The sequence below is a fragment of the Helianthus annuus genome, chromosome 1, assembly GCF_002127325.2.
Source record: "Helianthus annuus cultivar XRQ/B chromosome 1, HanXRQr2.0-SUNRISE, whole genome shotgun sequence".
Lineage (NCBI taxonomy): Eukaryota > Viridiplantae > Streptophyta > Magnoliopsida > Asterales > Asteraceae > Helianthus > Helianthus annuus.
This window is the reverse complement of record NC_035433.2, coordinates 118,997,848-119,019,835: the sequence shown is the minus strand read 5'-3', so window position 1 is coordinate 119,019,835 and position 21,988 is coordinate 118,997,848. Positions and strand designations below refer to the sequence as shown.

Below are 21,988 nucleotides of genomic sequence, written 5' to 3'. Positions count from 1 at the left end.
TATGTTACATGCTTATATTAATAGAAAATTTGACCAGTCATACGATTAACAGGTTACCATTCATCATTATTAGAATTGAATAACAAAGAATGTAAGGAAAAGAACGAATCAAAACTTGTCTCGTATTATTAATTGGTATAATTAGGTTACAAATAATCCTTCTATTTATAAGCCTAACAAACTTAACAAACATGAAACCTATTTGATTCAAACTAGAATTAAAAAAACTATCTAAAAAACCCTAAGTTTGTAACTCAGTCACTTTTTACCCAAGCTTTATAAGTCTGTCACTTATAATCTGAACACAAGATTAGTCTAACAATCACTACTTCTGCCCGAGCTCAAACCCGCAAAATAAAGTGTTTTAGCAATTGTTAACTAAAAATTATATTCAAAAAATGCAAATATGGCACAAAAGTTCAAATTTCAAAATTTAAGGCTCCTTATCTTTCTTTCAAAAATCATTTTAAATTTTAGTCACCGAAAATCCAAAATTTTACGGCAGAAAGAATACAAAATCACTTTTCTTATAAGTATTTACATAAACAGAAAAGAAAATTATTAAAGGGCCATTCCCATCAACTTGACTTCATTCATCTTCATTATCATTTTGATTGTTATTTTGGGTATGCTTCTGAGCATTATACATGTCAGCAACCTGCATGCAAGCAAACATAAACTCACGATCCGTAATTAGACTTCACTTCTAACTCCATAAAATCAAACACGCACGATTTGTGAACACAAAATAAGGAAAAAAAAAAATAGATGGTTTCTGTTTCTCACCATTTCTGAAGATGAAGCTTCCTCGGGGCCCTTGTCTTCTCGAACACGAAGTAAACGTGGAAATCGTAGTGAAATACCCTTAAAATAATAACCGTAAGTATATACATTAGTAACAATGATATATTAAATCTTAGAATATACAAATTTAAATTTTAAATAAACCTTATTAGGATCAACTGCACCGAGTGCAGCACAATAAACCGGGCTGATGGTCAAGTCTGCAGCTTTAACCTCCCAAACCTGAATGATCCACAAATGTTTTGTGCGACACATTAAATACTTTAAAAAGAAACGAAAAAAAAAAAAAAAGTTTATGAAATGCTAAAGATTAATTACCTCAGATGCCTCAAACCACACATCTGGATTTATGGTATCTGAATATCGATAGTATGACTGCTGGTATTTAGACATCAAAATTAGCATATATAATATAACTTAATAGGATGCCTGGATATTAAATTATTAATAATCAAAATTAGCATCGAACCTTCGGTTTTGGGATCACTTTAAGACTAAGACTCTTGGACCGCTCTTCAAGCATGGCTTCTGAAAATCCAGTGCCTATAAGAGACGCAATCAGTAAAGTTGAAAACATTAGTTTTGGATAATCAGTTTTTACAGTCCGTTTGTTACAACCGATTTTCTGATTCTAATTATTTAAAATCACGCAATCACTTCCAAAACTCACATTCAAACACCCATAAAACGAAAAGAGTAAAATGTCATTTTCGTCCCTGAGGTTTGGCCAGTTATACGACTTCCGTCCAAAGGTTTGTTTTTCCGCATTCGGATCCAAAAGGTTTGAAATCTTGCCATTTTCATCCGGCTCGTTAACTCCATCCATTTTTCTTCATTAAGTCAGGGGTATTTCCGTCTTTTTTGTTAACTTAAAGGGCAACTCGCTCTTTTTCACTGTATGTAAAAAGACCAAACACCCCTTAAAAAGACCGGATTGCCCTTTAAGTTAACAAAAAAGATGAAATCCCCCCTCACATAACGGAGAAAAATGAATGAAGTTAACGAGCTGGATGAAAATGGCAAGATTTCAAACATTTTGGATGCGGATGCGGAAAAACAAACCTTTGGACGAAAGTCGTAAAACTGGCCAAACCTCAGGGAGAAAATGGCATTTTACTCAAACAAAAAAAGTTAACTTACCAATCTTGCAAATGGTTTGATATTCATCCTTGTTAATATCATAACAAGCGAGAAGAAAGGCTCCGTATCCACCGACACGTTTTCCTCGACCGTGAAAGGCAGCAATGGGTACTAAATCTAACGAGTCACCAATACTGCACAAAATATGAGCCGTCATCATCTTAAGTGAGCTGCCATTTGAAACCATATAATTTTATATATATATATATATATAGAGAGAGAGAGAGAGAAAGGAATGTTGAATACGTATCCATATAGTCTTTCTTTAACTTGAGCCAGTTATTTGATCGTTTTGCAGGCGCGTATGTAGCATCTTGAGTTAATGTTTTGATGATTAATCCCTCACAACTGATAAAACAATAACATATAAGTCAAGTTTATTACAGTTGATTATATAATTCTGATTATTCAATATCACATAATCAGTTTGAAAACAAACATCCAAACACCTCTTAAAACTAAATATAGAGGCTTATTACCTTGCATTCACAGCAGTATCTAAAAATGCTTGTATTTCCTCCAGATCGTTGGATGTTATGGCTGTTGCCAACTGAAAATACCCACATTCTTCCTCAAATGATTCATATAACCGCTGAAAAAGGCAATAATTCAACACGATTAAGTTCATATTTTATTAACTATAAGCTGGCTTATAAAAGCTTTGCTTTAATACTTAAAAGCCATAATAATAAAAAACATTATACCGTTTTCTCACCTCTCTACGAGTACTAAGTTGTTCGTGCAACAGCTGCTTTCCATTCAGATACAACAAATCAAATGCATATATGCATACATCAACCTTAATTTCACTCATCACAACATTTTTGCGAGCACGCGTACTTAAAATCTATAAAAGAAAATAATCAATAGCAAATGATCCATTTATGACAAAAAAAATCATTTCTATTCCGATAAAGATAAACCATAACATGATAATAAAATAATGGTAACCTGAAATGGTAGAATTTTCTGCTTCTTGCGATCGTATGCAACCAGTTCACAGTCCAGAACATATGATGTTACATTTGGTTTTTTAACTCTGTAAAATAACTGCAGAAGTTACAAATGGCTTCTTTGGCTCAATATACATCATATCGGCCAAGGTTAATTTCGATCCATTTGCATATAAATGGCTTGAAAAAAAAACACAGTTTGAAGGAAAAACGGGTCAAGTGAGTTGAAAAGGTCAAACTGGTTGAACTCGTACGTCCGCTTTTAATGCATTATGCAAACAACCACCTACATCATACTAATAAAAGATATGGATTATTGTTGTAAGAATATTGTTTTCGTAACTAAAATTAGAGTAAGCTACACGCATGGTCCCTGTGGTTCACCAAAATTTTGGACTTAGTCCATAAGTTTCCAAAAGTACACGGATGATCCCTGTGGTTTGTACTTTGTAACACATTTAGTCCCCATCTTTTTTTCAAAAGTACATGGATGGTCCCTATGCTTTGCACTTTGTAATGCATTTAGTCCCTAACTTAGACCTGTTAAAGCCTTTAGATTTGTTGGCTTGGGACCAAATGCGTTACAAAGTACAAACCACAGGGACCATCCGTGTACTTTTGAAAATCTAGGGACCAAATCCAAAATTTTGGTAAACCATAGGGACCATCCATGTACTTCACTCTTAAAATTAACAAATTCATTATTTGTTTAAAACATCAAAAACAGAAAGAAAAAAAAAAGTGTTTGAACCAACCCGGTCTGTCTCGTTTCAACTTTTAAAAAAGGCTCATTTTAACCCATAACGAGCCCGGCCTACCAGCCCACATTGCTCGCTGAGAAAGTAATCCCGACAAAGTACCTTGAAGCAGCAACAACAACATCCGGAAACTTCTCAGTGTTTCTTTCAGCATTTCTGCTGTATATTTGAACCGTGCCATCCTCTAAATAATGTATCTGTGTAAAGTGAAACTTGTTAACCATTTATTAAAAATCGTTCATGCTTTATAAACTCATTAACTAATTAATATTTCACCTGGGCCCGTTCACCGTCATATTTATATTCACAAGTGAACTCCATATTCTGAAATTTATCTAAAATCTCAGATACACCTTTAGTAGGCTTAGCTAGCATAGGTCCAACCGGAATACCAGGTGAAAAACAACACGTTTCGGGCAAATCCCAAACACCCCCAGAAAGAAGAGCAGGGACAATTTTGTCATATACCGGAATTACCGAATACACTTGTTTAACAATCTTAGCAGCCTGAACACATTATGAATGAAGTTAGCAACGGGTCAAAATTAGAAATATGCAATTTATAATTAAAGTCAACTGACGTCTTCTAGAGGTGAATTGGTGCGAGCTGGTGGTGATGGGTGTTTTTCAGTATAGAAAATGGCGTGACCCAGGGCTGTCAAGAGAGTTTGCTCTGCTAAACCGATTCTCAATTTTGTCTGCAAAAAAAAAAATGAAACGGTTATATCAATAATGATATGAACTTAGCGCGATAATTTGAAGCATATATTACTTTGATATGATAACCTGAAGCAGACGGATTAAATATTGGGGTTCGCAGTCGGTTGCTGCAACAAGAAGTCCCTTGATGTGATTCTTCTTCTTATCTTGACTATCCTTTCCAGATTCCTATCAAAAGTATTTTAAAAAAAACAAATAGACAAGATAAGTAAGATAATTGGCAAGGGTAATTTCGTTCACAAACAAGTTCAAATCCGAAATTAGTATTTAAAGACCCCACCTTGGCAATAACCCGAAACGTATCAAAAACTTTAGCCACAGTCAACGGTTGCGGTTTCCGCATCAAAGGTTGAGACAACCGGCTCGCTTTAGCAACAAGACCCAAGTCTCCAAGCTCCTATCATAAACACCTAACAAACATCAGTTTCTTAATATGCATCTATTTTACACCACAAACACACCTTATATTGCTTTTTAATATGTGCTTCAGTCGCACCACACGCTTCCGCAAGTGCCTTAATAAGAGAAGCATCCCCAATCCCGAGCTCCAGCCCCTCATGAGCCGGCGCGATTCTATTCGCTAAAAGGTATACGACCGCAACCAAATCATCTGGTGTGGTCCTAACCACAGTCCTCAACATGTTACACACCATTTCAGTAATCATAATCCGACCCGACACCCTCGAAATTTCATCGAACACCTTGACTACAAACATAAACGGCACCCGCTCACCCGCCCCCCAGTACCCGGCTTTCTCCGGGTCGAATTCACCCGGTTTCTTCTTCAATTCAACAACACTCTCATCCACATTAACCAGTTTTACTTTCTTCAAAACCTTTTGTTCCTCCAATTGAACAAAATTAGGGTTTGGATTTTTTTCATTCGTCCCATTTGATTCATTAATTTCATCTTTAACTTGGTTTTTATCAACTTTTTTGAAGTTTGATTCATGAATTTCATCTTCTGAGTGCTTTAATTCGGTAACTGGAGTGGGATTAATTGGGGATTTTGAAATTAGGGTTTTGCGTTTTTTGGGGGAAAATGAAGAAGAAGATGAAGACGACGGCGTTTTGTTCTTGGACGCGGCGGCACGTGAGTTGCACATGAGTGCGTCGAACGCAGAGGGGCGTGATGATGACATTTTGGAGTATGATAGTTGTTTAAGTTTAAGAAGATGATGTTTGATAGGGTTACAGAGTACGGTGGTTATGGTGGTGGTGGTGTGAGTGGCGGTGAAACAACATGACCGGAGCGGTAACATTAACCGGTGGTGGATTCCGGTCGGTGGTTTTAGAGGGAAAATTAGTGAAATGCTTCGTTTCACACTTGGCGGGAAAAAGTAAACCCTTAATATTGCGTTGCCGGAAATGCGACTCCAGCCAAGCCGAAGACGACGTCTCACGCACAGGTGATGTGGTACCGATAACGCCTTTGCCCGTAACTCATAGTGTAGAGGTATGGTCCCAATCCCCTGCCTACATGGCAGGGACCATATCACTTTTGTGCACACAAGGCATCCATGTCAGCGAAACACTCCAGAAACTTCTGGATGATTTACAGCTGGCACCAAAGATGCTCTATCCGACATAAAGGACAATACGTGTCACCACTAGCAGAATGCCACACAGGCCTGCGACAATTTAGGGAGCAGAGCTGACAGTACCAGTACGAGGTATCCAGCGTGGGCGAATGCGAGAACGCCACGTGTACCACTACACCTGCCATGACAGAGCAGACCAAGAGGATATTCCCCTTGGTCGCACAGCTGGCACGCGCCCACAGCTGTCACAGCTGCTCCTTCCTTCTTCACCCTCCGGCTATAAATAGGACCCTTCATCATTCAGGTTCGGGATCTTTACTCTCCTTACTCACTCTATACACACACTGTTTATTTCCTCTCAGAACAGTACGTATTCTCACGCCGGAGCCTGGTTAAGAGGGAAAACCCCCTTCTCCCCTCTTAACGATACTAACGGTGTTTACTGTTTTGCAGATCTCGAGCCATCAATACGAGTAGAAGAAGAGGTTGAACCCATTAGACGAAACAACCCCACTGATTCCCCTTGTGTTAACCAGTGTTTCAACATTGGCGTCATCCGTTTTTTTGCAAAACCATTCTCACCTCTTTTCTTTTCTAAAAAACACTCGTGAAAATGGCAGAACAAAATCATTCACACCCAGTCGACGGAGAAGTCTCTTCCTTTGAACTCGTTTCGGACACGGCACACGTCCAAAGGGGTCAAAGGAACGAAACCATCCAGGAGGGTCAGCTGAACAACGATTTTCCACCCATCTTTGGAAGTGCATCCAGGCCTGTTAGCCAAACCACAACTGGACCCACTTTCCAAACACCAACAAGAATCATCACTCAAACAACAAACGGAGCTGCTTTCCAAACCCCAACGGGGGTACTACACCAAACACCTCCGCCGATGCAGACTCTAAGCCATGGAGCAGGCCCCTCTGCTCCATCGGAACAAGCACAACTCAACTATTCTGCACTTTTAGGGCTACCCGAGGGAAAAACTCTGGCTTCCTGTTATGCCGAACAGATGGCGTCCATAAACCTCGTTTATACGCAGCTCAGTGCACAACAAGCCCTGCTCCAAGCGCAAGCTAACCAATCAGCATTCGTAACTCCACAACCAAGGTCTCTGAGTACACACACGGCTCAGCAGACAAATGCGTGGAACTTACGTCCAGAAAGAGGACCAGTGCAAAATATAAGAAGACCCAGCGTACACGACACGCGCGATACTTATGCTGAAACAGAGAGCAACTTCGTGCAAAACTCCAATCTACAACGAAGGCCGATCCAAACCCGTTTGGGCGCGCGCAACATGAATACGGAATGGGATGAAGAAGAAGACGACCCAACTTACAAGGAGGAATCCACAGTGTTTAGCAGACTTCATCCGGAGCACGAAGCATACAAACCAACCAATCGCGCAGGGTACAACCCAAAAGCAGAGCATGATTACACCTTGAGCTATCGTCCTAAGGACATGGCTGAAAATTCAAAATTCATCCGAGAAATCGCATGCGCGGCCATCGACAAAACGAAATTACCACACAACGTTGGTAAATACAACGGGTTGACGGACCCAGATGATCACCTCCAGGTGTTTAAGGGCGCAGGGGCAACAGGCGGATGGAACTTACCAACATGGTGCCACCTGTTTGCTCAGACATTCGTCGGCGCGGCGCGCATTTGGTTCGACAACTTACCAGCAGGCAAAATCAAATCATGGGTCGATTTCCGAGAGAAGTTCCTAGCACACTTCTCTCAACAGCGAAGACAAGCCAGAGACCCTCGTGATTGTTTAAACATACGGAGAAAAGACTACGAGAGCGTAGAGGATTTCATCACAAGATACAACAAAGAATGTTTGGAGATCGGCGACATACCAGAAAAGATGATGCGCGCGCACTTCATGAGAGCGGTCAAGTGCGATGATTTGGTTAAAAGAATCAAAGGGCGAGACGGAGGACCCAAAGATTGGGAAACCTTCGTAGAAGCAGCCAAAACAATTGCGCAGACAGACAGGCAGTTGACCGGTGACGATCACCGTCAGCGCGCGCACAACCATAATGATCGACACAACAGAATGGGTAGAAATCAACCCTGGAAGGCTTCTGGGCACAGAGAAAGAAGCCCTCCACGGGAAGACGCACGCCATACAATCAATCAAATAGCCCATCGAAAAGAAGTAAAGCGAGAAAACAGAGAAAAACAATGGACTCCACTGACCAAAACACCTTCTGAAGTCTTGGCCACAGAGAACCATCAGTTCAAACCACCCTTGCAGATGCGCAACAAGAGAGGCTGTCACAGCCCCCGATCCCTATCTTCCGGGAACGGGCGGCCGTGAGCCAGTTTTGGTGGTATCACATTTATTTATCCAATTTGGCAGCGGAAATTTTCATCAGGACCGTAGTTAGGAAATATTTTAATCAGAGTAAACCACCATGTTTTATAATATTAAACATATGGGTAAAACCCAAGTTTTCAATACACACGTTTCATAGGAATAAATCCTATTTATTTATTAAAAAGCATCTCTTTTATTCTTAGGTAACTTTATTGCCACTTTTCCAAGCCTTCAGTGCTGTCCAGCTGGCTTCTATTTGGCTTTCACATATTGTTACCTGAAACGCGTTTTAAAAACATTTTGTCAGTGGGAAATACTGGTGAGTGAATCCCAGTTTAATCAAGTTTAAATAAAAATTCACAGTGAACAGTATTGAGGGCGCATCCGCAATTACATTTGTTTCCAAGTTATATCAATTACCACCACACGGTAATGTCGTTCCGACTTATGGTCATGTTACTCCTTTACCAGGTGGTAACAAATTTTGTATACAAAACCCCAAATTTACCGACTGTAATTGTATTCTTACAAATACTCAATAACTGTTATTCGCATGGAAATTTAAGGTTTTGTAAAAACAGTTAACAAAAAGTGGATCAACTCACATTGCTGTCTTAGGTGATTCTTTAGGGTTTCCTGGTGAATATCTATAATTTACACAAATGCACGTGTGTTAGTATAATAACCCATTTTAACATTAGTAATACCCTCCCCGAGACGGCATTCCAACGACTACGTCGGGCAGAACCACGACAGCCGTTACGGAACCCTAGATCAATCGGGCAGCGTATCTAATACGTCTCCAGGGGTTATAATACTTACATCGTAGCAGAACCTCGCTATTTTAGGGGGTATAATGCCCGGGTATAATAACGCCACTACAGAATTTAAGAGAGAAAGAAAGGAAATGAACGGTTGAACTGAAGGCCCGTTGCCTTCTCTTTATAGTGCTGAAAACACACTTTCTCGCGGCCCGCGTGGGGTTTGGGCCGGGCTCACGCGGCCCGCGTCAACCTCGGTCAACGGTGTAGCTTGGTCCGGTCATCATATAGGCTCGACACGCTTTGGACACGTGGCCGCACCGGGCTGTGCCACAATTCTAGGTACTCGCGGCCCGCGTTAACTTAACCCGACATGTACGCGGCCCGCCTGGACTTATGATTTAAGAGAAGTCTGGTCACCTACTCGCGCGACCCGCATGAACTTGAGGTGAGGCCCTACGCGGCCCGCCTCAGCTTAATAATTATTGTTTTTATTTATTTTATATAGTATAATCTATTTTGGGGCTCGGTTTTCACATACGGGGTGCATATAAAGACAAGTTGATATATTTAAAGATATATTAGGGTGACATAATTATTATGAGAGATGTCGGTTTTACCGAGGGTTGTTATATCCTCCCCACCTTGTTTTAGAGCTCGTCCTCGAGATCTACTGGAACAAGTGTGGATATTTCTTTTGCATTTCGGATTCAAGCTCCCATGTGTACTCGGGTCCTCTTTTGGAGTCCCACTTTACTTTGACTAGAACTAGTCTTTTGTGCTTGAGATTCTTAATTTTCCTATCTTTAATTTGCAGAGGCTTCTCCACAAACTTGAGTTGTTCATTAACCTCTATATCCTTAAGAGGTACTACGAGTGATTCATCAGTTAAACACTTTTTGAGATTAGATACATGAAACACATCATGTATTCCTGCCATTTCCTCTGGCAGTTGTAGCTGATAGGCTACCGGTCCTATTCTTTCAAGAATTTTGAAAGGTCCAATATATCTGGGACTAAGCTTTCCTCTTTTGATGAATCTTACCACTCCTTTCCAGGGAGAGACTTTCAATAATACTTTATCTCCCACTTGAAATTCTAGTGGTTTGCATCTGTTATCAGCATAGCTCTTTTGGCGATCACGTGCTGTTTTCAGTCGTTCTTTGACTTGAATGATTTTATCAGTTGTTTCTTGTACTATTTCGGGTCCAGATAATTGTTTTTCCCCAATTTCTGCCCAACAGACTGGGGTTCTGCACTTTCGTCCATAAAGTGCTTCGAATGGTGCAGCATTGATACTTGTGTGATAACTATTATTATAAGAAAATTCTATTAAAGGTAAGTGTTCGTCCCAATTACCTCCAAAATCAATTACACAAGCTCTAAGCATGTCCTCCATTGTCTGAATTGTCCTTTCGCTTTGTCCGTCCGTTTGAGGATGATAAGCTGTGCTTAGATTTAACCTGGTTCCCATTGATTTTTGGAAACTTGACCAAAAATGAGAAGTAAAACGGCTATCTCTATCGGAAACAATTGATAAAGGAATGCCATGTAAAGAAACGATTTCATTTACATACAATTTGGCTAATTGTTCCATGCTAAAGGTTTCCTTCATTGGTAAGAAATGGGCTGATTTGGTTAACCTGTCTACAATCACCCAGATTGTATCATTACCTTTTTCTTGTTTTAGGCAATTTGGTAACAAAATCCATTGTTATCAATTCCCACTTCCAAACTGGTATTTCTAATTGCTGTAACAAACCTGAGGGTTTCTGATGTTCAGCTTTAACTTGTGAGCAAGTTAAGCATTTAGAAACATAAGCTGCTACATCCTTTTTCATTCCTATCCACCAGAAATTTTTCCTTAAATCCTGGTACATTTTATCACTTCCTGGATGCATCGTATATTTAGACTTATGAGCTTCTTCTAATATACGGTGACGTAAATTTCCTAATTTAGGTATCCACATTCTCTTTTTATGGAACCTCCAAATTCCATCTGTTCCTTGTTCTAATTCCTTAATCATTCCTTTTAATTTTTCAGTATCCTCCTTGATTACTGATTCTTGTGCTTTCCTAATCTGATTGTTTAAATCTACTTGTAGATTTAATTTAAGAGAACGTACCCTTTTTGGCTTTTCGTGATATTTTTGACTTAAAGCATCAGCCACCACATTGGCTTTTCCTGCATGATACTGGATATCACAATCATAGTCACTAAGTAATTCCATCCAGCGTCTCTGTCTCATATTCAATTCTTTTTGCCCGAAGACATATCTTAAACTCTTATGATCTGTGAATATGGTAAACTTACTACCATAAAGATAATGTCTCCAAATCTTAAGGGCAAAAATTATGGCTCCTAATTCCAAATCATGGGTCGAATAATTTCCTTCATGACTCTTAAGCTGTCTAGATGCATAGGCTATAACCTTTTGGCGTTGCATTAATACGCATCCATAACCTAACTTAGAAGCGTCACAAAAGACTACAAAGTCTTCAGTTCCTTCTGGTAATGCTAGTATTGGTGTATGGGTTAATCTTTGCTTAAGGATACTAAAGGCTTCTTCTTGTTTTGGTCCCCATTCAAACTTAACAGATTTACAGGTTAACTTAGTTAAAGGAATGGCTATTCTAGAAAAATTTTGAATAAATCTTCTATAATAACCGGCCAATCCTAAGAAACTTCTAACCTCGGTTGGTGACTCTGGGGTTTTCCATTTGGTAATTGCCTCGATCTTTGTTGGATCTACATGAATTCTTTCATGGTTAACTAAATGTCCGAGAAATTGTACTTGTTTTAACCAAAATTCGCACTTTGAAAACTTAGCATAAAGCTTCTCCTTTCTCAATAAACTTAAAAGTAAGTGCAAGTGCTTTGCATGCTCTTCTTTACTTTTAGAGTAAATTAGAATATCATCTATGAAAACAATTATGAATTTATCCAAATATGGCTTACATATTCTGTTCATCATGTCCATAAATGCGGCTGGGGCATTGGTTAAACCAAATGGCATGACCGTAAATTCATAATGACCATACCTTGTTCTGAATGCGGTTTTAGGAATGTCCTCTTCCTGTACCTTTAATTGATGATATCCTGATCTTAAATCGATTTTAGAGAAAAATCGAGCTCCTTGAAGTTGATCAAACAAATCATCGATCCTCGGTAATGGGTATCGATTCTTAATCGTGATTTTGTTCAATTCACGGTAGTCAATGCACATACGCATCGATCCGTCCTTCTTTTTGACAAATAATATTGGTGCTCCCCATGGCGATGAACTTGGCTGTATGAATCCTTTCTCCAACAATTCGTCTAGTTGTCTCTTCAGTTCTTGCATTTCAGCGGGTGCTAAACGGTAAGGTGCTTTGGCAATTGGTGTTGTTCCTGGTAGCAGATGGATTCTGAATTCGACTTCTCTGTCTGGTGGTAATCCTGGCAATTCTTCTGGAAAGATATCTGAAATTGGGATACTACTGGAATGTCTTTTAATTTTTTTTCCTTTAGTGTTAGTGATTATAGAAATCAAATACACTATAGATCCTTTCCTTATACAACTTGCAGTTTTCATCACAGAGATGAATTTAGTGGATCTAAATGGTTTATCTCCTTTAATTGAGATCTTTTCACCTCTTGGTGATTTTAATTGAATTGTCTTTTGATCACATAAAATACTGGCTTTATTGGCTATTAACCAATCCATTCCTAATACTACATCAAATCCAACCAGATTCATTGGGTAAAGGTTTGCCATAAATTTTTGATTAAAAATTTCTATTCTTGCCCCCTGCAAGATTTCAGAAATCCTAACAGTTTCTCCATTTGCAGTTTCTACTAGACATTCTTGTGGTAGTTTAGTTAATGATTGATTTAGGAGTTTGCAAAATGAAGTATTAATAAAACTTTGGTTGGCACCAGAGTCAAATAATACTTTAGCAAAAATATCATTAACTAAAAACGTACCAGCAATTACGTCTGGAATCATCCTGGCTTCCTCTGTAGTTAGAACGAATGCTCTAGCATTTTTAGTGTTCTTGTTGTTCGCAGCTGGGGCTAACTTTGGACAGTTTGGCTTGATATGACCTTTTTCTCCACAATTGAAGCACATCCCATTAGTTGGTTTTCTTCTGCATGTCTCCTCCTTATGTCCTGGTGCTTTGCAGAAATTGCAGTAAGTAGAGCATCTTCCAGAATGCTTCTTTTTGCAGGCTTTGCAGTATGGTGCAGAGGTAGAACCTACATTCCTACGATTGGAATTCCCAGAACGGAATTCTTGAATAAGCCTTTGGGTTAGGTTTCTTCTCTGGTCTTCTTCTCTAGTACGGATTAACTCATCTGTCAAGGTATTGGCTAGTTCTACAGCTTCTTCTATGGTTTGGGGTCTAGCTGCCTTGACTACATGTCTAATTTCTCCAATTAATCCCCAGATGTAACGGGAGATTAATACCGGTTCAGGTGATGCAAGGGTAGGTACTATCCTAGCATATTCAAAGAATGTGGTAGTGTAACCCTTACTGTCTACTCCGGTCATTCTCAGATTCAGAAACTTATTTGCTATTTGTTCCTTTTCATTGGGAGGGCAGAATTTTCTTTCTACCGTATTCTTAAATTCCTCCCATTCCATGTTATAAATCCTATCACTTCCTTTTGACTGGAGGATAGTGTTCCACCATTCTAAGGCTGCATTTTTAAACAAATTTGAAGCAAACATTATCTTATCTTCTTCAGCACATTTGCTTATTTTTAGAACAGCCTCAGTTTTCTCTATCCAGCGTAGGGCTGCAATGGGTCCTTCATTGCCCGAGAATTCTATTGGTTTACAGGACCAGAATTCTTTGTAAGAACAACCATATGGCATGGTTCTTCTTCTTTTGGGAATGGGCGCTTGAAGTACGGGTCCATTGTTCACGCTGTTTTCCAGTTCACTGGGTCGTTTACTGCTATGCTTACTTTTATTATTCGCTTCTTGAACTGTTTGAATAATAAATGGCATCGCATCTATAATTCCCTGTGCCACAATATGCTGAACGGCCCTGTTATCCATTTGGTTTCCGTTGTTATTATTGTCCGAATTCTCATTAACCACGTTAATGTTACTCTGGTTATCGTTATTCAGATTTTCTTGATTTCCCGCGTCGGCCATCTGAATTTTAGACATTTACCAAATATTAATATCACAAATAATATTTATATATAGCCAATCACATGACACGCACGTTTAACCAAAAACGTCGAGCATTGCGACTTTTACTCTATTTATATAGTATGCATCATTACACACTAGTGCTGAAATTTAAATTACAATACTGACTGGAATGTAAAGCTACAATACTAATAATAAGCATCCGTAGTTTTTTTTTTTTCTAGCACATACACACATATATTATTTTATTATTATTATTATTACTGTTTCTACCATCACCTTCACTGATATGGATTCATCCAAAAATCCATATTACGCTCATCGTATTTCCATACGAGGCGTTCTCCCACCTGTCGCATACGATCACTGCTTTCTAAAATTTCCTCCCCAAAAGTCCTAAGTTCTTGGACATTTTCTGCACTCATTGGGGGTGCAGGTTCTAGGACTGGGTTTGGAAACTGAGGTATGGGTTCCTGATACGGAGGCATAGGGGCCTGGTACGGGTATGGATTCTCTAAAATTTCCCTAACATATGCATCACTAATGTTGTAGGGATCTTGAGGATCTAACCCTGGATAAGCTCCTAAGTTGGGCATTGGCACATTCTCCTATATTGGGTTTTGTTGCACGTAGTCCCTAACATCGTCCCACCAGGGGTCGTAATTGTTTGGGTCTAGAGGATCAGGTGCAGGTACCCTAGGTATCTCCTCCGGGTTGTAATCAGGCATTTCTATCTGGTCTTCTACTTCCATGGGTTGGTCAGGATTTTGTGGTTGGGGTGCTAGCATTTGTTCCAGGTTTGGGTCGGCAGCAGTGGTTGCTAAAATATGGATATTAGCGATACCCCTATTGAGCATATCCTGATTATAAGCATCAGTTTCTCTTTTTGCTGCGGCTAACACTCGCTGTTCCTGCAACTTTTTCATTCTTTTCCTACGCTCGTGCGCTCCCCTACTGAACCATCCCCTCTTTTTCTGAGGAAATGGCTCTTCAGACTGAGCCTTAAACACAAAGATCCCTTCTTCTGTGTCAGCAGAATACCCTGAGAGGGCAGGCTGAGAAGAGGAGGTGCCTTCGCTCCTAGGCGAACCAGACAGTTGACGATAGGCGTCAGAAGGTACTTGGTCACTCATACTGTAAACTAACAAATAGTCAGATAACACATAGCAAGAAATACAATTATACACGTATTTCCATAGTTTATTTCCTAACACTTTGAATTTTGATGTCAGCGGAACACTTCTGTGGCTGAATCAGTGGCATAGCTCTGATACCACCTTCTGTCACAGCCCTCGATCCCTATCTTCCGGGAACGGGCGGCCGTGAGCTAGTTTTGGTGGTATCACATTTATTTATCCAATTTGGCAGCGGAAATTTTCATCAGGACCGTAGTTAGGAAATATTTTAATCAGAGTAAACCACCATGTTTTATAATATTAAACATATGGGTAAAACCCAAGTTTTCAATACACACGTTTCATAGGAATAAATCCTATTTATTTATTAAGAAGCATCTCTTTTATTCTTAGGTAACTTTATTGCCACTTTTCCAAGCCTTCAGTGCTGTCCAGCTGGCTTCTATTTGGCTTTCACATATTGTTACCTGAAACGCGTTTTAAAAACATTTTGTCAGTGGGAAATACTGGTGAGTGAATCCCAGTTTAATCAAGTTTAAATAAAAATTCACAGTGAACAGTATTGAGGGCGCATCCGCAATTACATTTGTTTCCAAGTTATATCAATTACCACCACACGGTAATGTCGTTCCGACTTATGGTCATGTTACTCCTTTACCAGGTGGTAACAAATTTTGTATACAAAACCCCAAATTTACCGACTGTAATTGTATTCTTACAAATACTCAATAACTGTTATTCGCATGGAAATTTAAGGTTTTGTAAAAACAGTTAACAAAAAGTGGATCAACTCACATTGCTGTCTTAGGTGATTCTTTAGGGTTTCCTGGTGAATATCTATAATTTACACAAATGCACGTGTGTTAGTATAATAACCCATTTTAACATTAGTAATACCCTCCCCGAGACGGCATTCCAACGACTACGTCGGGCAGAACCACGACAGCCGTTACGGAACCCTAGATCAATCGGGCAGCGTATCTAATACGTCTCCAGGGGTTATAATACTTACATCGTAGCAGAACCTCGCTATTTTAGGGGGTATAATGCCCGGGTATAATAACGCCACTACAGAATTTAAGAGAGAAAGAAAGGAAATGAACGGTTGAACTGAAGGCCCGTTGCCTTCTCTTTATAGTGCTGAAAACGCACTTTCTCGCGACCCGCGTGGGGTTTGGGTCGGGCTCACGCGGCCCGCGTCAACCTCGGTCAATGGTGTAGCTTGGTCCGGTCATCATATAGGCTCGACACGCTTTGGACACGTGGCCGCACCGGGCTGTGCCACAATTCTAGGTACTCGCGGCCCGCGTTAACTTAACCCGACATGTACGCGGTTTTCACATACGGGGTGCATATAAAGACAAGTTGATATATTTAAAGATATATTAGGGTGACATAATTATTATGAGAGATGTCGGTTTTACCGAGGGTTGTTATAGAGGCCAAGACCCAAATCTCTTCTGTGAATTCCACAAAGATACGGGCCACTTAACCGACGACTGTTTCAGTCTAAAGCAAGAAATCGAGAGAGCCCTGAGAGATGGAAAGCTCACTCATTTGGTCAAAGGCGGAAAGCGCGATTACCGCCAAATACAAAGAAGAGATGAGGGGCCAGATAACAAAAAGCTCAGAAAGCTAGAAACCCACATGGTGCAGGGAGGTCCACGAAGACCAAGGAAAAACTACAACAAGCGCGCGCAGGATGATTCATGGCGCGAAAAGCAAGTTATTTTTACAGTTGTTAGAGGAGGTCCGAGAGAAAAGCGACTGATAGTCATTCCAGGGGTGATTGGCCACTACCAAACAGATTACATCTTCATTGATCCGGGGAGCACCGCGGATATCATATATGAACAATGCTTCAACCAATTTGATCAAGAGGACAAGGCGCGCTTAGAGCCAGTCGATTATCCACTAACTGGTTTTTGCAACGAAGCCGTCTTTCCCCTAGGGCAAATATCATTCCCGGTGTTGCTTTCAGACGGAAGGAATTCAAGGACTGAATAAGTCACATTCATGGTACTTCCGGCGCACTCAAGACATGACATCCTCCTAGGAAGAGAATCACAGGGAGATTTCAGTATGATCTGTTCTGCACCACACTCCGCCGTAGGATTTCCAACCGAAACAGGCATCGCGTTGATATACGCAAGCAAAGAAGTGCTAGCAACAGACGAAATCAGGCCAGCAAAAGCAAGCAAACCAGCACCGCGCATAGAGGCAGAAAAATGGGTATTGAACAACACATACCCAGAACAAACAGTCACCCTGGGGCCCGCCATGTCTGACTTGACGCACGCGGCGCTCAAGAAATTACTGCACGATAACATGGACGTGTTCGCCTGCACACCGGCTGATATGGTCGGTGTTCCACGGCACATAGCAGAACACCGTCTAAATGTCTCAGAAGACGCAAAGCCAGTGGTGCACGCCAAACGCCACCTAGGCGACATCAAACACGATGCCATGAAAGAACAAGTGCTAGAGTTGCTAAACGCAGGAATCATCAGAGAAGTCAGGTACCAAACATGGGTAGCAAGCCCAGTAATGGTAAAGAAACCAAATGGCAGCTGGAGAATGTGTGTCGACTATAAGGATCTGAACAAGGCATGTCCCCGTGACTGCTACGCTTTACCAGACATAGACGAGAAAATCGATTCTTTGGCAACATTCCGGTGGAAATGTTTTCTGGATTGCTACAAAGGGTACCATAAAGTTCAAATGGCCGTTCAAGACGAAGATAAAACCGCATTTCGCACGCCAACAGGCCTGTATTGCTACACCAAGATGCCTTTCGGCTTGAAAAATGCAGGCGCGACATACCAAAGGTTGATGAACGAAACATTCAGTGACGCCATTGGTAAGTACATAGAAGTGTACATGGATGATCTGGTAATCATGAGCAAAGAGGAAAGCACGATGCTGGCGAACATACAGAAGACCTTCAATACGCTACGCAGCGTAAGTATCAAGTTGAACCCAGCAAAGTGCTCATTCGGAATGGAAGAAGGGAAGTTCTTGGGTTTCATCGTCACAAAGGATGGTTTTAAGGTAAATCCGGAAAAGGTCCAAGCCATAGAAAGGATGCCTTCACCATCAAACATCAAAGACATGCAAAAACTAGCAGGACGATTAGCCGCACTCAATCGCTTCCTAGCTAACCACGCTGCAAAATCCTTCCCATTCATCAAGACCTTACGCAACTGCATGAAGAAAAGCCAGTTCCAATGGACTCCGGAAGCAGAAAGTGCGTTCCGCGAGATGAAAGATTGCCTCATAAAACTGCCAACATTAACCGCACCAAACAAGGGAGAACCTTTGGTACTTTACCTGTCAGCTTCCGACAGGGCAGTCGGGGCTGTACTACTCGTCGATCGTCAAGGTGTTCAAACACCAGTGTACTATGTGTCGCGAACCTTGACCGATCCAGAGACTCGGTATGCAATCATGGAGAAGCTAGGCCTTGCACTGATTCACGCTTCAAGACGGCTGTGCAGGTATTTTGCCAACCACATCATCCACGTGCTAACAAACTACAACATTGGAAATATCCTTGCAAGGCCAGAAGTATCAGGAAGGTTAGCCAAATGGGCAATAGAACTGGGAGGCCATAACGTGGTTTTCAGACCAAGACCATCAATCAAAGGCCATGTCTTGGCAGATTTTATGACGGAAGTCCCAGATGACAAAGACAGAGAATGTAAAGCGATGGAGAAAGCTGAGAAAAAGCAAACAGAGGAGCCATGGCTGTTGTACACAGATGGTGCATCTAACGAAGATGGAGCAGGCGCGGGGCTAAGGCTGGTAAGTCCAGACAAACATGAATTCACATACGCCATACGCCTGGATTTCAAGAGTACAAACAACGAAGCAGAGTATGAAGCCTTCCTGGTTGGCTTACGATTGGCAATCAAAATGAGGGTCCGACACATCGAAGCGCATGTGGACTCCATGTTAGTAGCAGGCCAAATCAACGGCCAATACGAAGCCAAGGGCGACATAATGGCACTCTATCTCAACCAAGCAAAAACGTTGCTGCAAACCTTCTATTCCTACAAGGTGCACCACATAAACCGAAGCGAAAACAAGCCAGCGGACGCATTAAGCAAGCTCGCATCAACAAGCTTCCAGCACCTAGCGAAGGATGTGCGCATAGAGGTTTTAAGCAACCCATCCGTTCCACTCAGAGAAGTCAGCGTTATCCAGACAGGCACAACGTCCTGGATGACGCCGATAATCATGTACTTGCAGTCTGGGATACTCCCAGAAAACAAAGCCGAGGCGCGAAAGATCCAATACAAATCAGAGCATTATCAGATGGCGGACGGTATACTGTACCGAAAGTCGTATCTCGGCCCGCTGCTAAGATGTGTCGACGCCGACGACGCAAATTATCTGATCCGGGAAGTGCATGAAGGAATCTGTGGTATCCATGCCGGGCCTTGAATGGTAGTGGCAAAAGTGATGAATGTCGGATATTACTGGCCCGGGATGCATCTTGATGCTGTGAAAGAATTGAGAAAGTGTAGTGGCTGTCAGAGACATGCGCCAAAGACCATGCGCCCCAAGAACGAACTAGTACCCGTAACAACCGCATGGCCTTTCCAACAATGGGGCATAGACATGGTAGGCCCTTTCCCAGAAGCACCGGGGGCAGTCAAGTTCATAATAGTCGCGGTGGACTACTTCACCAAGTGGGTAGAAGCAAAGGCGCTTGCATCAACCACATCGGCAGTCGTCAAACGATTCATATGGGAACAAATCATATGCCGGTTCGGCTTACCTCTCCGAATCATCACCGATAATGGAACTAACTTTGCAGCAGACGACCTCGAACGATTGTTCAAAGAACTACACATCGAGCATACCTTCTCTTCGGTTGCGCACCCGCAAGAGAATGGTCAAGTAGAGGCAGTCAACAAAAGTATCGTTGATGGCATCAAGGCAAGGCTCGGCGAGAAACGAAGAGGCTGGGTCGACGAACTACCAAGCATACTGTGGGCCCATAGAACAATGCCAAAAACAAGCAACGGTGAAACACCGTTCAGTTTGGTCTATGGGTCTGAAGCTGTTATCCCAGCAGAAATCGGGCTGCCATCGCCAAGGATGCCCTCCATGAATGTAATCAACAATGAAGAAGAAAGGAGGATCGACCTAGACCTCCTAGAAGAATGGAGAGAGATGGCAGCAATCAACGAGGCCAAATACAAAACGAAGCTGGAGAAATATTACAACTCCAGAGTCCGAGTCTGCACTTTTAATCCGGGAGACTATGTCTTAAGGGACAATGAAGCCTCCAACGCAGAAAAGCCTGGAAAACTGGCTCCCAAATAGGAAGGCCCGTACATAATCGATGCAGTGCTCGGCAAGGGAACCTACAAACTACGCACCATCAACGACAAAGAGGTTCCACGAACCTGGAATGCCCAACAACTCCGAAAGTGCTACATGTAACACAACCATGTAATCGTAAAGGGCGTACAGCCAACACATTTACTTTAATACAAGAAGTGTTTGGCTACTTTTATTTCATGCAAATTTCTTGTCACAACTGCATTTATTACTTTGGGCGTACACGAAAACATCAATGGCTCGACCATAGGAAACGTTGTAAACCTCCAAGGCTCGTCACAACCAAGTGAACAGCCGGGTTAGAAACACAACCAAAGCCTACAAAACGCCAAAACATAACTTCGTGCCCACATAAACACGAAAATATCGATAGCAAGGTAACTAAACATTGTAATGCTCCCAAGGCTGATCACAGCTGAGCTCACACAATAACCTGCAACTCGATCACTTCGTATGTCACATACAAGCGCACATACTTAAACGACATAATAAAAACATTGTAGTAACACAACATCACCTGTCAGCGCCATCATTCATTCGTGACACCTGATCAAAGTAATTAAACATACACATATTATGACGATAACAAAATTCGCATAACCGAATAAAAAAGCGGTAAAATATTCACAAAAATCTCAGGTACACACACCCACAGGTAAACAAAATTTAAATTGTCTTAAAACAACCAACATTACAGGCCGATTCACGACCATACACGGCACACAGGCCGGAATCCACCGTTCAAGTCTGACTGGGGCCAGCACCCCCTGCCGCGTCAACATCTTCTCCCAAAGCCTTCTTCAACAAGGCAACCCCATCCGGTTTCCGAGACAACTTCTGCGCCGCTCGGACAACGGCGAACTCTAGGGTTGAAAAGTCCTTGCGCTTAGCAGCATAAGCACCATCACAATCCTCTTTATACAGCTCAAAGTGGTAGTCTCTCTCATTATTGATAGCCGCAGACTTGCCTTCAGCATACCCAAACTTACGACCGCTATTATAACCCGCTCGACCCAATTCAAACATATACGTGGCAAGCTCAGTCGAATTCAGAATACGGTCAGCAAGCTGCATAAAACAAGGCAATCAGATAAAAATCGCAAAAACAAAAGAATAAGAAAGAGCAAAAGAAATTACCAAGGGCACTCCACGGGAAAGCAACCATCTGGTGTTAGCAGACGTTTCCTCCGCAAGGAGTTCTGCTGCTTGGACTTCAGCAGCCTTTTCAGCAAGAAGGCGCTGTGCATCCTCACACTCAGTTGCCTTTTGCTGAGCAAGAACCTCTAACTTATCAATCCGAGCGATATACTCCTTCTCCTTCTTTTCGGATGCAACACGCGCCTG

At 41.5% G+C, this 21,988-nt stretch overlaps 2 protein-coding genes across 3 annotated transcripts; one reads left to right on the top strand and one right to left on the bottom strand.

The window, feature by feature from the left end:
• Nucleotides 1–424: 424 nt before the first annotated feature.
• Nucleotides 425–5,802, bottom strand: LOC110875688 (DNA ligase 1). 2 transcript variants are annotated; one of them, XM_022123894.2, is made up of 16 exons: nt 4,837–5,802; nt 4,656–4,772; nt 4,442–4,543; nt 4,237–4,353; nt 3,932–4,162; nt 3,758–3,852; nt 2,896–2,983; nt 2,660–2,791; nt 2,424–2,536; nt 2,191–2,292; nt 1,945–2,078; nt 1,274–1,347; nt 1,123–1,182; nt 949–1,026; nt 787–864; nt 425–658 (listed from the first exon to the last, which is right to left on the bottom strand). In XM_022123894.2, the coding sequence occupies exons 1-16, from the start codon at nt 5,635–5,637 to the stop codon at nt 590–592; spliced, it is 2,391 nt and encodes a 796-aa protein (XP_021979586.1). In that variant the 5' UTR covers nt 5,638–5,802; the 3' UTR covers nt 425–589. The 2 variants fall into 2 exon arrangements, with proteins under 2 accessions (XP_021979586.1, XP_021979591.1); XM_022123899.2 differs by having other exon boundaries at nt 1,123–1,179; nt 4,837–5,801.
• Nucleotides 5,803–6,928: 1,126 nt separating this feature from the next.
• Nucleotides 6,929–9,846, top strand: LOC118491277. Its single transcript, XM_035988904.1, has 2 exons — nt 6,929–7,946; nt 9,827–9,846. The coding sequence occupies exons 1-2, from the start codon at nt 6,929–6,931 to the stop codon at nt 9,844–9,846; spliced, it is 1,038 nt and encodes a 345-aa protein (XP_035844797.1).
• Nucleotides 9,847–21,988: the final 12,142 nt, after the last annotated feature.